At 45.8% G+C, this 20,871-nt stretch overlaps 1 protein-coding gene across 1 annotated transcript in view; it reads left to right on the top strand.

Moving 5' to 3' along the window:
• Positions 1-20,871, top strand: part of DOK5 (docking protein 5) — a 152,855-nt gene that overhangs the window by 115,073 nt on the left and 16,911 nt on the right. The window contains exon 6 of the mRNA XM_043553638.1: positions 4,789-4,924. Coding sequence (XP_043409573.1) covers positions 4,789-4,924 — 136 coding nt within the window. The remainder of the gene's footprint in view (positions 1-4,788; positions 4,925-20,871) is intronic.

Here is a 20,871-nt window from a genome sequence, read left to right as displayed (position 1 = left end):
AACCTTCTCTTCCTCTCGTCCACCGGGCTGACGGGCTTTTTTTTTTTTTTTTTTTTAGTTTTTTTTTTAACGTTTATTTATTTTTGAGACAGAGAGAGACAGAGCATGAACGGGGGAGGGTCAGAGACAGGGAGACACAGAATCTGAAACAGGCTCCAGGCTCTGAGCTGTCAGCACAGAGCCCGACGAGGGGCTCGAACTCACAGACCGCGAGATCATGACCTGAGCCGAAGTCGGACGCTCAACTGACCGAGCCACCCAGGCGCCCCTTGACGGGCTTTATTTAAGGTGCTGCTAACACTCAGACACAGTATACCTCCTGCAGCCGGAGAAACAAATCCCCCCGGTCATTTGCATTACAATCTTTGTTTAATGAAAGCTGCTGCTTTTCTTAAAGGGAGAATCACATTCCCGAATTCATATCTCCCTTCTCAGAGAAGAGGTTTGTATTATTCTGTCTTCACAGCCCGTGAGCCTCAAACACAGACTTTCTTCCCCAGCCACATGCCTCCCGCCGCCGTGCAGCTGTTTTTCACTTTCCCACTGCTCCGGGCTGTGATTACACAGTTTCCATCCAGGCAGAGATGTGGTTGTGCCTCTTTCCTGAAGTTTTCCCCGAGGACCGCCTCTCCTTGGCTTTGACATTTTAAAGGGTTAAAATAACAACAAATCCTCATTAGATGCTTACCTTGACTTGAGATCCTTTCCTAAAGATAAAACACAGTTTCCCCACTCTCAAAGGTTTGTCCGTGGAAACTTCGAGAGGTCAGGAAACTTGACCATGATTCCAGCATATGAGGCTTTCTGTCCCACACCAACTAGAGCAGGGCCCCGGGAAACACAGCCACGTTTCCCCAGATGTGGGATGGTTTTAGTGATAGAGGCATAACATGAAATGAATGTAATCCCACAGTGACATTTTCTTCTCTCTTTTTTAGATTTTTCTTTTAAGTTTTATTTGTTTTGAGAGAGAGAGAGAGAGAGTGCATCATCAGGAGAGGGGCTGAGAGAGAGGGAGAGAGAGAATCCCAAGCAGGCTCTGCACTGTCAGCCCAGAGCTGGACGCAGGGCTCGAACTCACGAAACAGGAGATCATGACCCGAGCCAAAACCAAGAGTCGGATGCTTAACTGACTGAGCCACGCAGGCGCCCCAAGTCATTTTCCTCTTAATTACGTTTTTGATCCTCCTGATTAAATTACAGAGAAACATTTCAGTGAGGTGCTGGCACATCTTAAACACATCTTCTAACACTTTCTACTTTACCTGTGTCACTAACACGTGAGCAAACGTCCCGCTTAGGTCTTTGACAAGAGGATCTGGTCAGAGTTTAATAACATTTTGTTTTCACTGTATTTACTTTCACATCTGCCTTCAACTTGTAGTCGAGCATACTGGCTTCTGCTGTTGATTTGGCGATTCGTTTACGATACATTTGTTTAAGGGAAAGGAAAACTGAGCTGATTAAACAAGTATTAAATAAGGCAGCACAAAGATTTGACAAACCAATGCGAGTCGTAGGAGATTGGCTGACGTTCTCAAGAGCCGTCCTGGGCTCGGAAGCCTCAGTGGTACTGTGGTACATCACGTGGTGTCGTACATTGATTTCTGTTTCTCACCCCAGTGGTCTCAGCGAAGGACAGCAAAACCACCACATTAGCAGGCAGCCTAGATTAGCTGATCTCCAGCCAACACACACACACACGTAAACACACCTACACACGGCACCAGCAGTCAACTGCTACCTTGTCTCAAGCTGAGATCCACTAGGCGATGATGCCCATGACTGGAACGGGCAAGACCCCACAGACCGCAGGTGCAGGACGTCCTCTGTGCTTCATCGTGAACACTGTCTGCGGTGAATCCACAGCTCCCCTGAACACGGAAGCCGCCTCGCGTGCACAGCCTCTCCACCGCTGAACCATGGCTTAGGTGCTCCCTAAACCCCTTATTTTTGGTTTATTTCAGTGGTTTTCAGCTGGGGGCGTTTTGCCCCCTTGGGGACATTTATCAGTGTCTGGAGACGTTTTTGGTTGCCACAGCTAGGGGATTCTACTGTCATGCAGTGGGTAGAGACCAGAGATGCTGCTAAACACCTTACAACACACAGGATGGTCCCCACAACAAAGAACGATCTGGCCGTACGATGTTGCTCATGTCGAATGCGCCAGTGTAGAGAGCCCCTGTTCTGTATTATGAGTTCCTAACAGACCCTTCCCTGGGTTTTTCTTCAAGATGGGGCTGCCAGAACCCATGTGGTTAAGCCTCTTTTTGACTTCGTGTTGTGTTTCTCTGTGCGTATTTTCTTTTTTTTTTTTTTTTTTTCCGTATTTTCTTAACCATAGTGTCCCTGGCGGCTACAGCCACAGGTAGGACAGGAGTCCCACGGTTCACCTCACTTCTGCAATGTTTTGCTCCTAATTTTGTATCTCTCCTGGAAAATGCCTCTGATCTGTTCCCCTCCGGTGTTTGCCTTCCTGATTTTCTTTGTTACTATGTAACATCGACACCCACCCCTTTCCCCAGCTCTGCTTTCCTTTATCAGTGCACCTCTGACCAGTACCGTTCCCCAGCTCACCGCACCACCACGTTAGTCTTGAACCTGTTCACTTACATAGATCTTGTTTAGCCGAATACATTATAAACTTCTCAGGGAAAAAGCCCGTTTCTTTACCATTACATCCATTGCCGGAGCCCTTATGATTTGCCTTCTGTTTTCTGACAAGTACCTTACTCTTTCATATAGAATATGTAATTGCAAATGTGAAATATAACATTGATTTAATAACTGCTTTGCAGGAGTAGAGAGAAGAGTACCATAAACATTCGTGTGGAGTATGAGATGCATCCTGCTTGTAACAATGTTCAAATATTCTAAACACACAGGGACACACACACATGCACATGCGCAGAACACATGTTGCAAGTGAGGGAATGCGGAACCCACTGGCACTCCCATCTCACAAGTTTGCTGATTTATACTGGCCACTGTGGGATCATTTATTCTGGTTTTCTTAAATTCAGTCCCATTAGTATTTTTCCAATGTGGTATGTCTGTGTGACATGTCACTGGCACAGAGAGGGACAGTTTCCGATGTTGGGCATCTGGGCCTGTGGGAATGGTTACAGTCGGGTGGTGACTTCGCAGAGCGAAGCCTGTCATCTCTGGGAGCTCGTGCCCATTCCCGGAGCTCCTGGAACATAGGCTGCCCCCTCTGGCCCCCCGGCCCCTAGTGTGTCACTTGCCTTTGACCAAATCAGGACATTCTCTGTGCAGTTGTCAGACTGTTGTTCCTCCCTTCTCTTCTAGAAACCTCAGTTTCTTCCTCAAGGAAGCCGGAGTCCAGTTCTTAATTAGACCTTTGCCTAGCACCGCCTCCTATGTCACAGTCCATTCTGTAGTTATTTACGGAGCGCCAGATACAGGCCACGCCCTGTTGTAGGCACTGGCGGAAGATGTGTGAACAAATCAGGAACAGATCTGGTCTACCTGGAGCTTACCTTCCAGCAGAAGAGTGGAGGTGCGCATTGAGTGAAAGACCTCCTTTGTGCACTTTACGTATCATGCCTAACACCTTCAGTACGCTTCCGTGATGGCTGTTATCCTCCTGTTTATTTCACGAGCAGAAATGCAGGCTTAGGCTGAGTAGTGCGCCGCGGCTCACAAAGCTGGCAGGGGGCAAGCACGGCCAGGCAATCTGGAGCCCACATTCTCTGCTTATTGCACTCTGCCTTGATACATACTTGCTTTGGGCACCAGTGAGTGAATTTCCCAGGTGCTTTCTGAGCTCCCGACTTTCTTCTAGATTCTTGACCAACTGCATAATTCATGGCCTGGAGTGACAGATTCATCATTTAGGCAAAGTAATTCTTGGGAAATTCACAACTGTTGTATCTCTGTATGGCCACGGTGTTCTTATGTCTGAATCCTTATCTTCACAAAGAACTCGGGAAAGGCCCAACTTTTAAACTGTTTTACCTTCTCTGGGTTTTCATCCACTGTTTCTGATAGTGTAAGGCCATAAGAAAGACTGTTGGGGCTTTTGGGACTACTTTGAAAGCCGGACAAAATGTCCAAGGTAAAGGCCAGTGGGTAAAGTGAAAAAAAAGGAATCCAGATTGATTTTGGAAATGAAAGAATCCTTAAAGCCATCGACTATAAGGAAAGAACAGAACCTGGAGTCATGGAAGCCTTCTTCCACCGCTGAGCTGGATGGCAGAGTTTCTTTTCTTGTATTTAAATTTTTTTTAACGTTTTTATTTTTGAGAGACAGAGTGCGAGTCGGGGAGGGGCAGAGAGAGAGGGAGACACAGAATCCTAAGCGGGCTCCAGGTTCCGAGCTATCAGCACAGAGCCCAACATTGGGCTCGAACTCATGAAGCATGAGATCATGACCTGAGCCAAAGTTGGAAGCTGAACCCTCTGAGCCGCCCAGGCGCCCCTGGATGGTGGAGCTCCTGATGAACTTAACGATGCACGGACAGTAATGAGAACCCGGTTGCACAGCTGTCTTTGAGAGGCAATGTACTGGGATTACACTTATGCTTTTTTTTTTTTGGAAAAAAAAATTCAGCTCCGAGTTAGCCTAGAATGAATGGTGTCCTGCCCAATATTAACAACAGTGAATTGGAAATTCTGATTCTAGCCAACTTTGCTTAGCAAACGTGAACAAGAGTCCCGACCTCATGTGAAATAAATGGCTCTGGTTTCATGGCGTTTTCTAGGCCCTTGGTGCCTCGGACTTCGTGGAACTGGATTTTCAGGAGCCCTCTGTTTTTGTTTCCACAGGATGTGTGAAACTGGGGAAGGGCTGTTTATCTTTCAAACGCGAGATGGGGAGGCCATCTACCAGAAAGTCCACTCTGCTGCCTTGGCGATAGCTGAACAGCACGAGCGCTTGCTACAGAGCGTGAAAAATTCAATGGTATGTATACTCCTGTGGAGTGCAATCCTAGAATATTTATGCTGAAAAACATGGCCAGCACTGTCTGAGCAGGTGGCTTACTCCTGTACTCACCCGTGTATTACTTGGATTAAATGCCATCCTTGCAAAGCCTGAAGAGCCAGCTGGTAACATAGTAACCGTGCATCCCTGCGTGTCTGCTTTGTGCCTCAGTTAGTATTACATGTGTGTGTCCTAATCAGTTTGGGCTCCTACGGCAAATACCATAGGACCGGCTGGCTTCTCAACAACAGAAATTAATTTATTTCTCACTGATAGCTTGATCAAGGTGCCAGCCTACCTGTGTCCAGTGGCACTGACTTCCTGATCCATAGGCGATGGTCTTTTCTGTGTCTCACTGATGGAAGGAGCGAGGGATCTCTCTGGGGTCTCTTTTATAATCCCAATTGTGAGGCCTCACCCCTCATGCCCTGATCGCCTCCCAAAGGCCCTACCTCCTAACACCATCACCTGGGGGGTTAAGATTCCAATATATGAATTTGGGGAGGGGATATAATCATTAGTCTGTTGCAGTGAGTATGTGCATCAGAATCAATTTGGATGCATATGGACATCTACAGACACATCTGTGTAGATTATCTGGCTGTAGGTATAAATTTATAGCAGTACCAGATGGTGTAATTTCAACAGGGGCCAGAGAGAAGAGGGCTTAAGGAAAACGGGGGGTGAAACGTCAAAAGCCCCAAACCAGAAGACCGTTGACGTGCGACTGTGGGCTCCATGTAGGACATCTCTTGTTTTTTTCCGGAGAAGTCTAGGATTTGAGTCTGTATGTAATATCTTGTTGTTTGTAACTGTTGGAAATTGATTCCAGTTGAAACCAACAACGAAACGGTAATTCTTTGTGGGCCACGGGAAACCTGTCCGGAGACTCCATTCTTCCCAGAGCCATGCATCAACCATGTCTGGTTGATTAGCCTTCATAGACGTTGATATATTAAGATACCACAAACACGAATACACGTAGAGTGTGTGTGGAAACACCTGCTCTGTTCAGTGCATCGTGTCAGGAACTGTGACTCGTACAGAGAATTACGATTCATGAATTTCTTCTTCTCAAAGAAAATCTTAATGCACAAGAGTTAAATAATACACGTCATACATCGTGGCTGCAAACACATGCCTAGAGCTTCGCATCTGGAAGGAAATCTGCAAAACCAAAAGGAACTGGGTTAGTGTGGTAGGATTAGGGTAGTTTCAAAATTTATGATTGAAACATGTGAGGTGGTTGGATTTAAAGAGGGGGAAAGCGTACCAGTAAGATGATCTTTCCCAAAGCAGCCTCAGATCATTCCCAAATGACTTGTTCATGCAGTGGTCTGGGATTTTAGAGCAGAGATCAGCAAAACTTTCGGTAAGGGGACAGCTGGTAATACTTGGGGCTTTGTGAACCAAGATGGTCTCTGTTGCAACTACTTAATTCTGTCATTGTAGTTTAGAAGCAGCCATAAGTAAAAACATTCTCAAGGGGCGTAGGTCTCTCGCAAAGAAACTTTATTAATGGACACTGAAATTCACATTTCATGTAATTTTCACAAATCATGAAATACTCTTCTCTTGATTTTTTTCCCTATTTCAAAATATTCTTTTAAAAAAATTTTTTTAACGTTTATTTATTTTTGAGACAGAGCATGAATGGGGGAGGGACAGAGAGAGAGGGAGACACAGAATCGGAAGCAGGCTCCAGGCTCCGAGCCATCAGCCCAGAGCCCAACGCGGGGCTCGAACTCACGGACCGCGGGATCGTGACCTGAGCTGAAGTCGGATGCTCAACCGACTGAGCCACCCAGACGCCCCTCAAAATACTCTTTTTGAACTAATGCAGTCTCGGTATCCATTTCCCCATATGCTTACCAATTCTGGATATTGCAATAAAGATAGGTAAATGAAAGGATGGATGAATGGATGGATAGTTGTAAAGTAGTATTTGGGACGCCTTGGTGACACAGTCGGTTGAGCGTCTGACTTCAGCCCAGGTCAGGATCTCGCAGTTCATGAGTTCGAGCCCCACGTCGGGCTCTGTGCTGCCAGCTCGCAGCCTGGAGCCTCTTCAGATTCTGTGTCTCCCTCCCTCTCTGCCCCTCCCCAGCTCATGCACTGTCTTTCCCTCTCTCTCAAAAATAAATAAAAACATTAAAAAAAAATAAAGTAGAATTCAAGTCACTTGGAACTTTATAGGGCAACATGTCATTGCTTTAAAGTTGTATAGCTATCCCATTAGATGCCTTTAAACATCTGAAGAAGTTTTTCCAAGATTACCGTATTGGTAAAGCCATCAATTAGCATAAATTGTTTTGTGCTTGAAAGGCAGGTTCTTCATGCATATGTTTTTCCATTTACAACCTCCTCATTACTTCCACTAAAAATTAATCAGGAATATGAGTAATCCGTTCAGATCACCCCTTTGCAAATTTAACTGGCAAATAATGTTGTTTGCTCTTAATTTGCTGCCTGCTTAAAGAGTTCCATAAAATGAGTGTGATTTTTAAGCAACAGCATCCTGTTTTCGATGGAAATGAGTAAGCTTCACAATGGGATCTGACTCTCAAGGAAGTTAAACGGGGATTAAGAAATGCTTAGAATCTGTGTACTTAAATCAATCCCTGATTTGGGCAGAAAAGAGATGTCACAGGACAACGAAGCAAATAAAGACAACGCTGCCTGCCCACCCTCCCCGGGTTCCGTTTCTGCCCTTCCTGGTAACTGGTGATGGATCCACATAGATCTGGATCCACATATCGTCAACGAGGAATTGCACGCATACCACTACTGGCTGGCCGGCTTCTCTGAGATAGTCAAGGTCATAGATGGAGAAGGGGGTGATGCTAACTGCTGGGCTTAGTCTCATTACTAGTTCGCCCAAACCCACCGTTGGCTGCTTCTGGTGTAAGACTCCCAAGACTGCCTCCACAGGCAGGTGCTTTACCACGGGACCTGTGCCGGTTTCAGGTTGTAGCCTTAGGTGAATTGGTTTGGACCAGACTTGGGACCTGAATCCCAGCAGGTCACCAAGAGGAAGCTTGTGGGCCCAATAACAGCAATGACAGCAGCAATCATAGCAGTAGGGGTAGGCTGAATAATGGCTCCAAAGATGTCACATCCTAATCCCTGGAACCTGTGGATGTGATTGTACGTGGCAAAAGGGACTTTGCAGATGTGATCAAGTTAAGGCTCTTGAGATGGGGAGATTATCCGAGATCATCCAGGTAGACCCGGTGTCATCCCAAGGGTCCTCGTGGGAGGGAAACGGGAGGAAATAGAGTCGGAAGGTGATGTGATGGTGGGAGCATAGGGAGAGAGAGATTTGGTTTGTGTGCTGATAGCTTTGAAGACGGAAGAGAGACATAGGTGACCCAAAGGATGTGGGTGCCCCTGGAGGCTGCAAAGACAAAGAGACAGATTCCGCCCCGGAACCTCCAGAAGGACCCAGATTGGCCAACACCTGGAGTTTAGCTTGGTGAACTGACTTTGGACATTTGGTTTCCAGAGCTGTAAGAAGACAGATTTATGTTGTTTTAAGCCACTGAATCATGGTAACTTGTTACAACAGCCATAGGAAACTAGTAAGGGATGATATCAATAATAATAAAAATATATCCTGGCTCTGTAACAAGCAGTATTTTAAGGACTTCCTAACCCTACGACCGCTGCTGTATGGAAGGCCAAGGCCACCAGCTTGGAAGCTGGAATTTGGAACCAGTATCCTGGTATAGCCCCCACTCTTCTCCGCATCTCCCAACGAAGCCCCCAGACCTATTTTCTTTGTCCTGCATGAGATTAACTTACCGCTATTCTCAAAATCCCAATTTCGTGGCCAGCCTTTAAAAAAACGGAGAGGTTTCAAATAAAACTCAGCTTTCTGTGGTATCTTGAAGAGTGAGGAGGCCTGACAGCACCCATGTTACGTCCCCACGCAGCAGTAACAATCAGATGCGCCCAGTACTCTCCACCATCCCTGGGCAGATTGGGCGTCTTCACTTCCCCACGGTCCCTACCTCTCCTGTGGTTCCTCTCAGCAAGCGGTCCTTCTCTGAGCACCGGCTGCCCGCGCTGTGGCCAATCAATGTCTTGCCTGGATTACTCCGTGTGTTCGTTTTCAACTGCTGAGCGGCAGAGTACCACCAACAATGCACTGTAACACAACACACATTTATTATCTCATAGTTGCTGTGGGTCAGGAGTGTTGGCGTGGCTTAGCTGGGCCCCCAGCTTCAGTTTCTCACAAGGCTGAGATGCTTCAGGCTCATTAGAATGGGGAAGGATCCACTCACAAGCTCACGTGGTTATTGGGGGGATTTAGTTTTGTGTGGCGGTAGGATAGAGGGCCTCAGTCTGTTGCTGGCGGTGGCTTGGGGGCCACCCTCAGCTCTTTACTGCACGGGCCTCCCCAACACAGCCTGTCTTCACCAAAGCCAGCAAGAGGGAGAGTCTCCTTGCAAGCCGGAGGCCACAATCCTAGGCATCATAACCATGCAAGTGACATCCTATCAGCTGTCAAGTCCTTCCCATAGTCAGGGGAGGGGCCCACACGGAGTGTGAACACTGCGGGGGTAGACCATGGAGGCCACCATCACGGCGTCTGTCCCCACACCACACAGCCTTCTGGGATAATATTTATTTAGTGCTTTGATTTCACCCTTTGAAATGCTTTCCCACCGTAGGGTGTTGGGCTAATAATGCCGGGCATTTACTGGCCATCTGCTATCTGCCTTTGGTGTCTCTGGTCGTAGCGGCCAGCACCATTCACCAAGCCTCCGGCGATATGCCAGGTACTTCACTTGCATTTTTCCCTCATCGCCACCTTGACTGGAAGGTAAACTCATTCATTCATTCATTCCTATTCATTTGTTCATTCAAGAATGTTTACTGAGGGCCTGACGCGCTCTGTTCTGTGCTCCAGGATGTAGTGTGAATAGATGTGAGGCTCATCCTCCCCAGGGCTCGCAGCACGAGAGTATTATCTGTGACCCTTGCCCTGGAAGGAATCACAGTCCTTCTCAGAGAGATGAGACCCCTCGCGGAGTGGCTCAGGCACCTGCCTGCTGTCACTGAGCTCATTTCTATGGGAGCCAGGGATCCAAGACCCTTTTGTCTGGTTCCTGACCCGCTGCCTCTGGCCACAGCGCCTCACTCCCTTGGAGAGTTGGAAAGCTTTTCTGTCCCTTGAATGTCCCCACCAAGAGCTGTCTTAGTGCTTTCAAATTACCCTGAATATCAGAGTGCCTTTCAGAAACATTGATCAACTTAGGGTGTGCCTTTTGGAAATCGCTGTTACTGTTACAAGAAATCCCGGTTTTTTGGGTAGTTTTGGCCCCAAATGGCAATATCCTATCTCCAAATTCCTCGCTCCAGTTCTCGCACTTTAAACGCAGTGTGTTGCTGTTCTGCAGGGAGAACCACAAGGGAGTGCTGGCGGGGGGGTGGCTGGAGTATCAGGGGAACGACCCCCTGTGGAATGAGACTCAGCAGCAAGAACTTGTCTGCTCGCCAGCTGCCCGCTGCCCCTGCGGGAGTAGTTGCCGGGGACTCTGCCGGGACAGCTCGGGACTCCCTCGAGCAGCTTGCTATTTTTGCCACCTTGGAGATCAGTGTCTGTGACAAAGTCTAATTTTGGAACAAGGAGTGGCGGTGTGTGGGATGTTCCTCATTCCTCGCTGGGGCCTGTCATTTTTAGAATTTCGTTCAAGGCAAATCGAGTGACAAGGTGGAGAAAGACTAAGTTAGCAGGCTGTCCCCGGGGGGCTGTAGGTGGGACTCCACTGGGGGTGACATCCTGGCCCCCGGTCGTAGTGACATCGTCGAGGCCCCAGGGTGCAATTTCTCCCCCGTGTTCTAGAGCCCTGGACTGGACCCAGGTTTGAGAGTTATTCTGAACTATTCCCTGCCACCTCTTTTTTTGATTGCCTAATTGATAGATTGACTTCCAAACTTGGTTCTGCAAATGAAGTGTAATGAATTTGGAGAATGCAAGTGACCCTCTTCCACAAGTCTGGAAACCAAAGTAATTCGTAGTCTAACTTAAAAAGCCATAGGGGCATCTGGGTGGCTCAGTTGGCTAAGCATCTGACTTCAGCTCAGGTCATGATCTCACCGTTTGTGTGTTCGAGGCCCGTGTCAGGCTCTGTGCTGACCGCTCGGAGCCTGGAGCCTGCTTTGGATTCTGTGTCTCCCTCTCTCTCTGCCCCTCCCCTGCTCGTACTCTCTCTCTCAAAAAAAAAATGAACATTAGAAGAAATTTTAAAAAGCCATAAACTATTTCTTTTTTTTTTTTTTCAACAGAGAGAGCATCAGGTAAATTATAGAATCAATTTCATTACTATTCGGACACTGAAATAAACTCTTCTCTGCTGCGGTTTCATTTGTATAAACACCCTTCCCCCAGCTCAACCTGCCCTCTGTCCCCATCCCTACCCCTCAGAAAAATCAGGTTTTATTTCTTTTCCTCTTTGTGGGCTCTGGTTAATTTGGTTAACTTGTGGATTTGTTTATGTATTCATTCTTTTATTTATTGTTTCTTGGATTATTGTGTATTGCTTAAAGCCATCATCAGCTTTTTTACCCTCCTAAATGTAAACCTTTGTTACATCCTGGCCTAAAAGTTATGATTCAAAAGCTTTTATGGAAACACCTATCTATTTCTTGCAAAGAAAGCATTGTAGTAAGTCTTATGGAGAACATAAGTGTTAAAAGGAAAACGTTTTGCGTCTTTTTTTTATTTAAAATTTTTTAACGTTTTTATTATTTATTTTTTTGAAGGGGAGAGAGAGAGAGAGAGACAGAGCATGAGCAGGGGAGGGGCAGAGAGAGAGGGACACACAGAATTCGAAGCAGGCTCCAGGCTCCGAGCTGTCATCACAGAGCCCGACGCGGGGCTCGAACTCGCGAACTGTGAGATCATGACCTGAGCCGAAGTCAGACGCTCAACCGACTGAGCCACCCGGGCGCCCCTAAAGCCTTTTGCATCTTAAAGGAGCTTAAAGTTTAGATAAGGAGTTATGATTTCTACCCCTTGATGCATGCAGCATTGAGCTCTGCGAGCTCAGTTTGCTACAATGTCGTTGGAGGACAATTTGTCCTTATTTATCAAAATTAAACTCGCATGTCTCTTTATGCAGCAATGGTACTTCCAGGAATTTAGTCTAAAGATAGGACAGATGTATGGGTGGGGAGAGGATTTCCTTAGGAAGGAGGCATAAAAAGTTACCAGAAGCAAAGGGAGCAGTGATTTTGTTTTATGCATGTGGCTGAGAATTCAGATGACTCTGAATAAATTGATGCATGTCACTTTCATTCCCCATGAAAATAACCATTTGAGTGCATCTGGTGTTCAGCAAAATGCTTCACTGGGAAATGTGGCCCCAAGTGGTCGATTTCACTAACAGTCTGCTTTATCAGGCTGTGGGTGACAATGGAGGCATTGTTTTAGCGAGTTCTGTTCACCAAGTAGGTGTCTCTGCGGTGTTTTTCCTTAGCAGGAAAGGAGTCTTGCTCTCCTCCTCACTTTCTCTTGTTTTCTCTGTCTCTCTGTCTCTCCTTCTCTTTCTAACCTTCACTAGGTAAGTCCCCGCTTTCCCTGACACTTCAGTAATCTTCTGTGATGTCTCGGTAGCATTTGGATGATAGGAACGCCCATCACTTTCCCCGCAGATGCCAGAACTGGGGAGAGGAGTCAGAGGAAGGAAAGACAGCCCTTTGGGTCGTTTCTGCCAAACATCTGTCAGAGCTGGGATCAGGATCAGGCAGCCATGGGAATGGGTTTCATTAGGAAGCCGAGGAAGACCACGTGTTTGGCAGATTGCTACTTTTCACTTGAGAGAAGGCCCCTGGGACGGTGGGGGTCTGAGGGCCTGGTGGCATCACTGTAGATTCTGTGGCTCAAGATGGCAGGGGCCCTCCCCTCTCCTGGCAGCCTAGGCTTTCAGCCAGCTGCCATCTCCCTAAGCTTTGGAAATAGAATTCAGGTGCCTTCTACCTTTAAGTACAGGATTTGAGCCCATCCTTTAAGGCTTTAAGGCCTTCATAATATCCTCGGTGCTTTCTAGAGGAACGCACAGGATTGTAATATGAACTTTAGCTCTGGAGTAATAAAGAGGCCAGGCCTTAAATGCCAGCTCAGTGTCTCTGTGCAAGTGACCCTTAGCATTTGTCCCTTGCTCTGTGAAGGGGGCTTTTAGTAGTACACACCTTGCCAGGTAGGCTGGGGCAGGTGACATCTTGGCAAAGTGCCTGGCACCTACTTAATAGAAATCAGCCTGAGCTGTTCTTATCATTGACTTGTAGTGAGAAAGCATAAAATGGCAAAGGGAGTGTTAGACTGTAGAGGTTTCTCATTCACCTAGCGATGCAGTCATTGAACCACATCTGACTGTATACCTCCTGTATGCCAGGAATCATCCCAGGCATTAGGCCTGTGAGCACATACAAGGAATCTTCTCCACCACTGCCCCCCAACCCTCTGACCTCCCCACCTGCGGAAAGGAGAGCTTTGCTTATGAGAGAGTCTATTCCCTTTGGTCAAGGAAGGAGCGCCATTGTGGAGGCAGACGGTGGGCCACGTGACCAAAGCGGACCTTAGCTCTCTGGCCATTTACTCTAAAATCCTGGGGAGCGGAGGAACTGAGTTTCATTCATTTTTAAGTTTCCAGCCCCTAGCATTAGTGCATGACTTACAGGTGATGCCCAGAGCATATAAACGGATGCAACGAATGAATGAACTAAAGAACATCCAGTACAGAATCCACCAAAAGGAGTAAGGGGAGAGGCAGGACTGTGAGCCGGGCAGCGTGTTAGCGGCAAACCCAGCAAAGGGGCTTAGTCTAATAGAGGGATAATTCGAGTTGGAATGGGTGGCCCCATCTGGCTCCGTGCTGAGGGTCTGCATGCTGTATTTCATTTAATTTTCACAGCTAGCCTAGGAGATAGGGATTGGTTTTTGGATCCCATTTGATTTATTTTTACAGAAACCCATGTATGTAGAATTTAACTAACTGCAAAAATATGATGATAGGGATGGTTAAGCACTCCAGTAGTTTCTCTCTTGGTGATTTATTTGTGTCTATTCCTCCTCTGCCCTCCTTAGGATCTCCTAAATCTTGTTAGAAGCTTGTACTCCTCTCTCCATGTATTTGTCTGTATCCATATAATCCCATATGGAAATCCCTATCTACAGACACATGTGGATTGATGCGCACAGGTACATGTAGAAGGCGGGTGTTTGAGAGTCGTTTCTATTATAAAATGGTGGTGATGGGGCGCCCGGGTGGCTCAGTCGGTTAAGCGGCCGACTTCGGCTCAGGTCATGATCTCGCGGTCCGTGAGTTCGAGCCCCGCGTCAGGCTCTGTGCGGACAGCTCAGAGCCTGGAGCCTATTTCAGATTCTGTGTCTCCCTCTCCCTGACCCTCCCCCGTTCGTGCTTTGTCTCTCTCTGTCTCAAAAATAAATAAACGTTAAAAAAAAAAATTAACAAAAATAAATAAATAAAATGGTGGTGCTGTTACAGATTTCTTAAAATGCCCCCTTGTTTTTCCCATTTAATGGTAAATCCCTGATAGAAATACCAAACTTATTATTACTATTCTCAAGTTAGCTAACACACAATGTAGTCTTAGCTTCAGGAGTAGAACCCAGTGATTCGTCACTTCCGTACTTACCGACACCCGGTGCTCATCCCAAGTGCCCTCCTTAATGTCCATCACCCATTTAGCCCATCCCCCACTTCCCCACCCTCCCCCCATCAACCCTCAGTTTGTTCTCTGTATTTACGAGTCTCTTATGGCTTGCCTCCCTCTCTGTTTTTATCTTATGTCTCCTTCCCTTCCCTTGTGTTCATCTGTTTTATTTCTTAAATTCCCTATATGAGTGAAATCATGTGATATCTGTCTTTCTCTGACTGACTTCTTTTGCTTTAACATAATACCCTCCAGTTCCATCCACGTTGTTGCAAATAGCAAGATTTCATTCTTTTTCATCGCCGAGTGGTGTTTCATTGTATCTATATATCTATATCTATATCTATATCTATATCTATATCTATATCATCTATATCTATCTATCTATACATATATATATCTTCTTTATCCTTCATCAGTCTATGGACATTTGGGCTCTTCCCATAATTTGGCTATTGTTGATAGTGCTGCTATAAAACATTGGGGTGCAGGTACCCCTTTGAGTCAGCAATCTTGTATCCTTTGGACAAATTCCTAGTGGGGCAATTGCTGGATCATCAGGTAGTTCTATTTTTAATTTTTTGAGGAACCTCCACACTGTTTTCCAGAGCGGCCACACCAGTTTGCATTCCCACCAACAGTGCAAGAGGGTTCCCATTTCTTCACATCCTCGCCAATATCTATCCTTTCCCGACTTGTTAAATTTGGCCATTCTGGGGGCGCCTGGGTGGCACAGTCGGTTAAGCGTCCAACTTCAGCCAGGTCACGATCTCGCGGTCCGGGAGTTCAAGCCCCGCGTCGGGCTCTGGGCTGATGGCTCGGAGCCTGGAGCCTGTTTCCGATTCTGTGTCTCCCTCTCTCTCTGCCCCTCCCCCGTTCATGCTCTGTGTCTCTCTGTCCCAAAAATAAATAAACATTGAAAAAAAAATTTATAAAAAAAAAAATTTGGCCATTGTGGCCGTTTGTGAGGTGGTATCTCATTGTGCTTTCGATTTGAGAAATACCATACATAAAAGTCACAGAGCACAGGTCTGATTCAAGGGTGAGCCATCTGTGTGGTCCATGTGCAAAATCTGGCTTATGCCTGTTTTTGTAAGTAAAGTTTTACTGGAACACAGCTCTGCCCATCCATTGCTGTGTTGTTATGGCTGCTTTCACAAAGAAACAGAAGAATTGATTCACTGGCATGATGGAGACTGTCTGGCCTGCAAAGCCACTTGTTATATGGCCCTTGACAGAAGAGTTTGCCAGCCTTGCTCTTGCTCATTCCTTTTAATGGAGTGCTTGATGTTTCAGGGTCTCGATGTAATACTACCTTATTAAGCCTGTCTCTGGGAACATCAGATTTTGGGGGCCACTGATAATACCACATCACGCATCCTTATATACATGCTCTTATATATGATAACTTTAACTGAGTGTCTGAGCTATAACGTATTTAGCTGAATTTTCTAAACCCAGGAGCAGGATTGCTAAAGTAAAGGTTGTTAAGTATTTTAAAACTTAAATAGGTATCGCTATACTGCCTTCCAAAATACTGGAGTATTTTGGATTTCGTTGGTAGCATTATTAGGTCAGTTTCATAGAGGGAGAAACTGAGACTTGGTAGCTCAGAATTAGTAAGTGAGGAGTCAGGACAGGAGTGGAAGGTTCAGGATGTATTCTGTGGCCACTGAAAGGGAGGACCAATCGTGGGGACTTTTCTGCAGGCAGAAAGCACAGGACTGACTTCTAGGGCCCTAGTGTGTTTGTGGGCTGGGTGCAGGGGAGAGGGGAAGAGATTGGGGAAGGGAGACTGGGGGCACTGGTTCTCCACCTTCAGAGTGCATCACAGTCACCTGGAAGGCTCAGTGAGCCACAGGTCACGGGGCTCTACCTCCCGTGTTTCCGCAGGTCTGCAGAATGTCTGGTAAGTTCTCAAGCGAGTTGCTCACTGCTCTCAAAGTGGCTCTCAACGCCTCCAGTGGCTCTGAGGAGCTGGCTCCTTGATCCCTGGGACAAGAGCCAGAGACAGCACAGCATGGGGCCGCATGCCCTGACGTCCTGCACACATACAAAGATGCATAGGAAGACATACGCCCATCGGTTGAGGAGACTGCTCTGGTGGGTGTCTAATTGTTGGACACTAACCCATACAAGATCTATTTGCTGGGACTTTACAGTGTATTTGATAAACCTCAGAAATCTGTCAGACTTGGCAAACAGACTGCACGCTCCACGAACACGTGCTCGTTCTGATGCCTTTTTTCTTTTTTTAAGTATTGTCAAAGACCACTGGTCTCTTTGAAGGGAGACATTTGGTCTGGATTTTTAAGAAAAAAACCTAACATTTTAAGATTCAGTTGAACACAGATTTACTATTCATGAGATAGACGAAGTGCTTCTCTCTGGCTAGAGATTTGAAATTATGTTTTAGCTTCTTTGACAACCCTTCTCTAGTCTCCTTGTAACTGCTCCTGGCTTTCATTTTCTCCTATGTCTCATTTGGAGAAGACCCAAAGGAGTGAGGGCTGGGGACGGGGAGGGCCTGTAAAGCTACTGGGTAGGGAGGTGCCCAGGTGGCTTGGTCCCTTAAGAGTCCCGACTCTTGGTGTCTGCTCAGGTCATGACCTCACAGTTTGTGGGTTCGCGCTTCATGTCAGGATGGGGATTCTCTCTCTCCCTCCCTCTCTGCCCCTTTCCTGCTTGTGCTCTCGCTCTCTTCCTCTCTCCCTCTCAAAATAAATAAACATTAAAAAAGGAAGCTCCAGTGTAGGAAGTAGAGAGATGTTTGCTCTGTGCAAGCCTGTTCGTAGAGGAGTGGGGTCCTTACACGTAGTCCTCAGTGCCCCATTCCCAGCCGCAGAGTTCTTGAAACTAGTGAATGGGATGGTGTGCAGTTGAGGGAGGAAGCTGTGATTTATTTTGAGATGCGTTAGTATCAAAAGGAGATTTTCGGATTGAGGATTTGATTTGCACATGATGTAAAATTGCAAATCTTGCATGAGGTACCTGGAGTGTAAAATAAGTCTCTCTCCTGTGCATTATCACCCCAGACCCTGTAAACTGTATCCCCAGTTTACGTTCTCAAAAGCACTTTGCCGGATTCTTTTGTATCCTTCCAGAACGCGTATCGCTCATTAGATATAAAACATGTCTATTTAGTAATACATTCATTCATTCTACAAATATGAGTATCTACTTTGTGGCAGGCCCTATTCTAGGAAGCAGGAGTAAAGTAGAGAACAAGAATCAGTCCTCAGTCTTCAAAGAATTTGCTACATTGTTGTGGGGGGATAGACAATCAACAATAGGCATATAAATCCATAACGAGAGTCGGTGAATGCTGTGAGGAACACTGCAGTGTACAGCAGGAGAGAGTGATGGGGGTTTGTTGCTCTGATGGGTTGATACTCTGGCAGAGAACTGAGGGAAGTCAGGTGTAAGCCTTGAACATTTCTGAGGGCCAACTGTTCCAGGCAGAGGGGACTTTAAGTGCAAAGGTCCTGAGGCCATTTCATGCTTTGCATGTTCAAGGTCAAGGAGGCTGTGATTCTGAAGCAAATAAAGTGAGGAGGAGAAGAGTAGGAGGTGTGGTCTAGAAGTAACTAGAAGCAAGGCACTATGTGACCTTGTAGCTATGATAAAGACTTTGGATTTTTCTTGCGATGGTTTGGGAAGTCATTGGAAGGTTTGGAGAAAGGTGAGATATGCTGACTTCACTTTTGAAAGGACCTCCCTGGCTGCTATTTGGAAAAGATTTGTGGTAGATGGGATAAGGGTACCAGCAGGAGGACACGTTAGGGAGCTATTTCAGCCATCTTGGTGTTCAGGTGAGTGCCATGATGTGGACCAACATGGCGGGCTGAACGTGGTGAAAAGTAGGGATTCTCAACACAGTTTGAAGATTGTAAAAACAAGATTTGCTGATGGATGAGCAATCCTATAGGACAGAGTGAAGAAGGTAGTCTCACAGGTTTTTTCACCTTCTTCTTTAACCAAAGCAACAGGTAGAATGAACCATTTATGTAGAAGGGGAAGAGATTGGAGGGAGCGAACAGTCAAAAGCGGTAGTTGAGGTTTGTACGCGTTCAATGAGGGATGCCTACCAAGCATGTAGGTAGAGGTGGGATGTTCAACACACAAGCCTGAGGTTTAAGGGACAGATTGGAGTTACAGGTATCCATTTGAAAAGCATCAGGGTGCGGATAGATGATACTTAAACCCACCCCAGTGATGAGCTGTCCCTGTGTGCGTGTGTAGATGAGTAATTGTGGCCCCTTGTTCTTAGGATTGTTTCAAAATAGCTTCACAAAGATCTGTCTACCTTTTTCTTTTTAATGGCTACAGATTTGTCTGTTGTGTAGATGCACAGTAATGTGAAGATAAGACTGCCTTTTATTTTTTATTCTAAGAGTAAAAACGAAATTACCAACTCATCTACTTTTCTGATGTTGTACAATTTGAAAGTAATTTTTGAGTCATTCTAAGATCCAGTTTGACATGTAAATTTAAATTAAATTTTAAAATTCATTTAAATAGTGGCTATCAGAAAAGGTGTTGATTAAAGTGGGTCCCAGAATAAAAATTGTGGTTAGCAGGCAAAAAAGAAACGTCATGAAGGAGAGCGGTCAGAATTTAATTCCACGGTCTCATCTGGTAACTTAAAAAATGGTCAGGGAGGGGGCTTCTGGGTGGCTCAGTCGGTTGAGTATCTTGATTTTAGCTGAGATCATGATCTCACGGTCGTGAGATCGAGCCCCGAGTTGGGCTCTGTGCTGAGTGTGGAGCCTGCTCGGGTTTCTCTCTCTCCCTCTCTCTGCCCCTCCCCTGCTCGCTGTCTCTCTCAAAATAAATAAACGTTTTTAAAAACGGGTAGGGAAATGAACAAATAAAGAATGGCACACGCAAAGGATGGGCTGTGACATAGACATTAAATGGCGTGTGCAAGATAGTAGTGTGTAGGAACATTAAGGTATGTTCACAATATATTAAATGTGAAAGAGGATGACTTCACAACATATAAACAATCACGCTATTTGTGTTAAATACACATTATGTATGCACGTTAAAAAAAAAGACTAGAAGGAAATTATTAATGTGTTGAAAGTTCTCTTTATTTCTTTGCCTTTGTTTTTTCTAGGAAATGTATAAAGGGCTTATTTCAAATCTACCTTATATTCTTTTGTGTAGTTCCTGAACATAATAAAAATATATCAGTACTAGGGGAGAAAGAATACAATTTTATTACAAGTTTAAAGTGACTTGTAAATACAGGTTATCACAAGACCATAAACATCACGAAAATGTGGACCTCCCTCCCACCCCCTTTTAGGCGCTAACAAGCAAAATCCTACCGAATCTAAAGGGAGAGCTGGCCAGGAGAGTGTATGCTCCCCAAGGTGGGGGAGGGGCAGACTTTGGTTTTAGGGGGGCTCTAGAGCTCTGGATTTTCTCCTTTTCCTACAGTTATTCAGTGCCTATGCTAAGAGCTCATTCATACTTACATTCACTGAATTCATTGTATACCAACTGGGACCAGGTGATTAAATATGTTCTCTAAGCATATTTTTTTTTATTTAATTGGGTGGCCTTTTACTGTTGTTTCCCGAAAACTTCTTAAAGCTTCTGTCCTCAAGCCAGGAACAATCCAATATCAAATGTTTAGGTTTAAAAAGAAGATGTGACTGTTCCTCCTAGGACCTTTTTTAGAAACTCTTGCTAAAGACAGTATTTTGATTGACACAGGGTTAATGACAGTATTGCTAAATTTAGGGAACCCCACCGTTAAGTCCTGTATGTTCTTAAAATTACCTGTAAGGTAGAAGCTGTTTTTCTCTCTTCTTTACTCATGAGATATTAAGAAATAAAGGAGGTTAAATAACTCGCCTATAGTCATGCAGTTATTAGTGGCAGATTCCAGACTTTAACCCTGGTTTTGGCCAGGTTTGGGTTCTTAACCGCGGTAGAAAAACAATTTTTATTGGTTTATTTCTTTTTCCCTGAATGATTGGTGCAAAGGACGCAGAGCAATGGTTCTCAAAGTGAGGTCCCTGGACCAGTACGATCAGAACCTTCTGGAAACTTGGTAGAAATGCAAATTCCTGGTCGGGGGGGGGGCCCAGGAATCTGCCTTGGAACGAACCCTCCAGATGATTTTTTGGCTTGCTAAGGTGGGAGAACTGTTGCCCCAGGGCCAGGAAAGCCTAGGTAGAGTATATTTTCAAATATTCTTCTCAGAGGAGACCAAGTAGGCAGAA

Source organism: Prionailurus bengalensis, chromosome A3 (genome assembly GCF_016509475.1).
Source record: "Prionailurus bengalensis isolate Pbe53 chromosome A3, Fcat_Pben_1.1_paternal_pri, whole genome shotgun sequence".
NCBI classification, from domain to species: Eukaryota; Metazoa; Chordata; class Mammalia; order Carnivora; family Felidae; genus Prionailurus; species Prionailurus bengalensis.
Note: the sequence above shows the minus strand (reverse complement) of the source record. Positions and strands in the feature narration are given on the sequence as shown.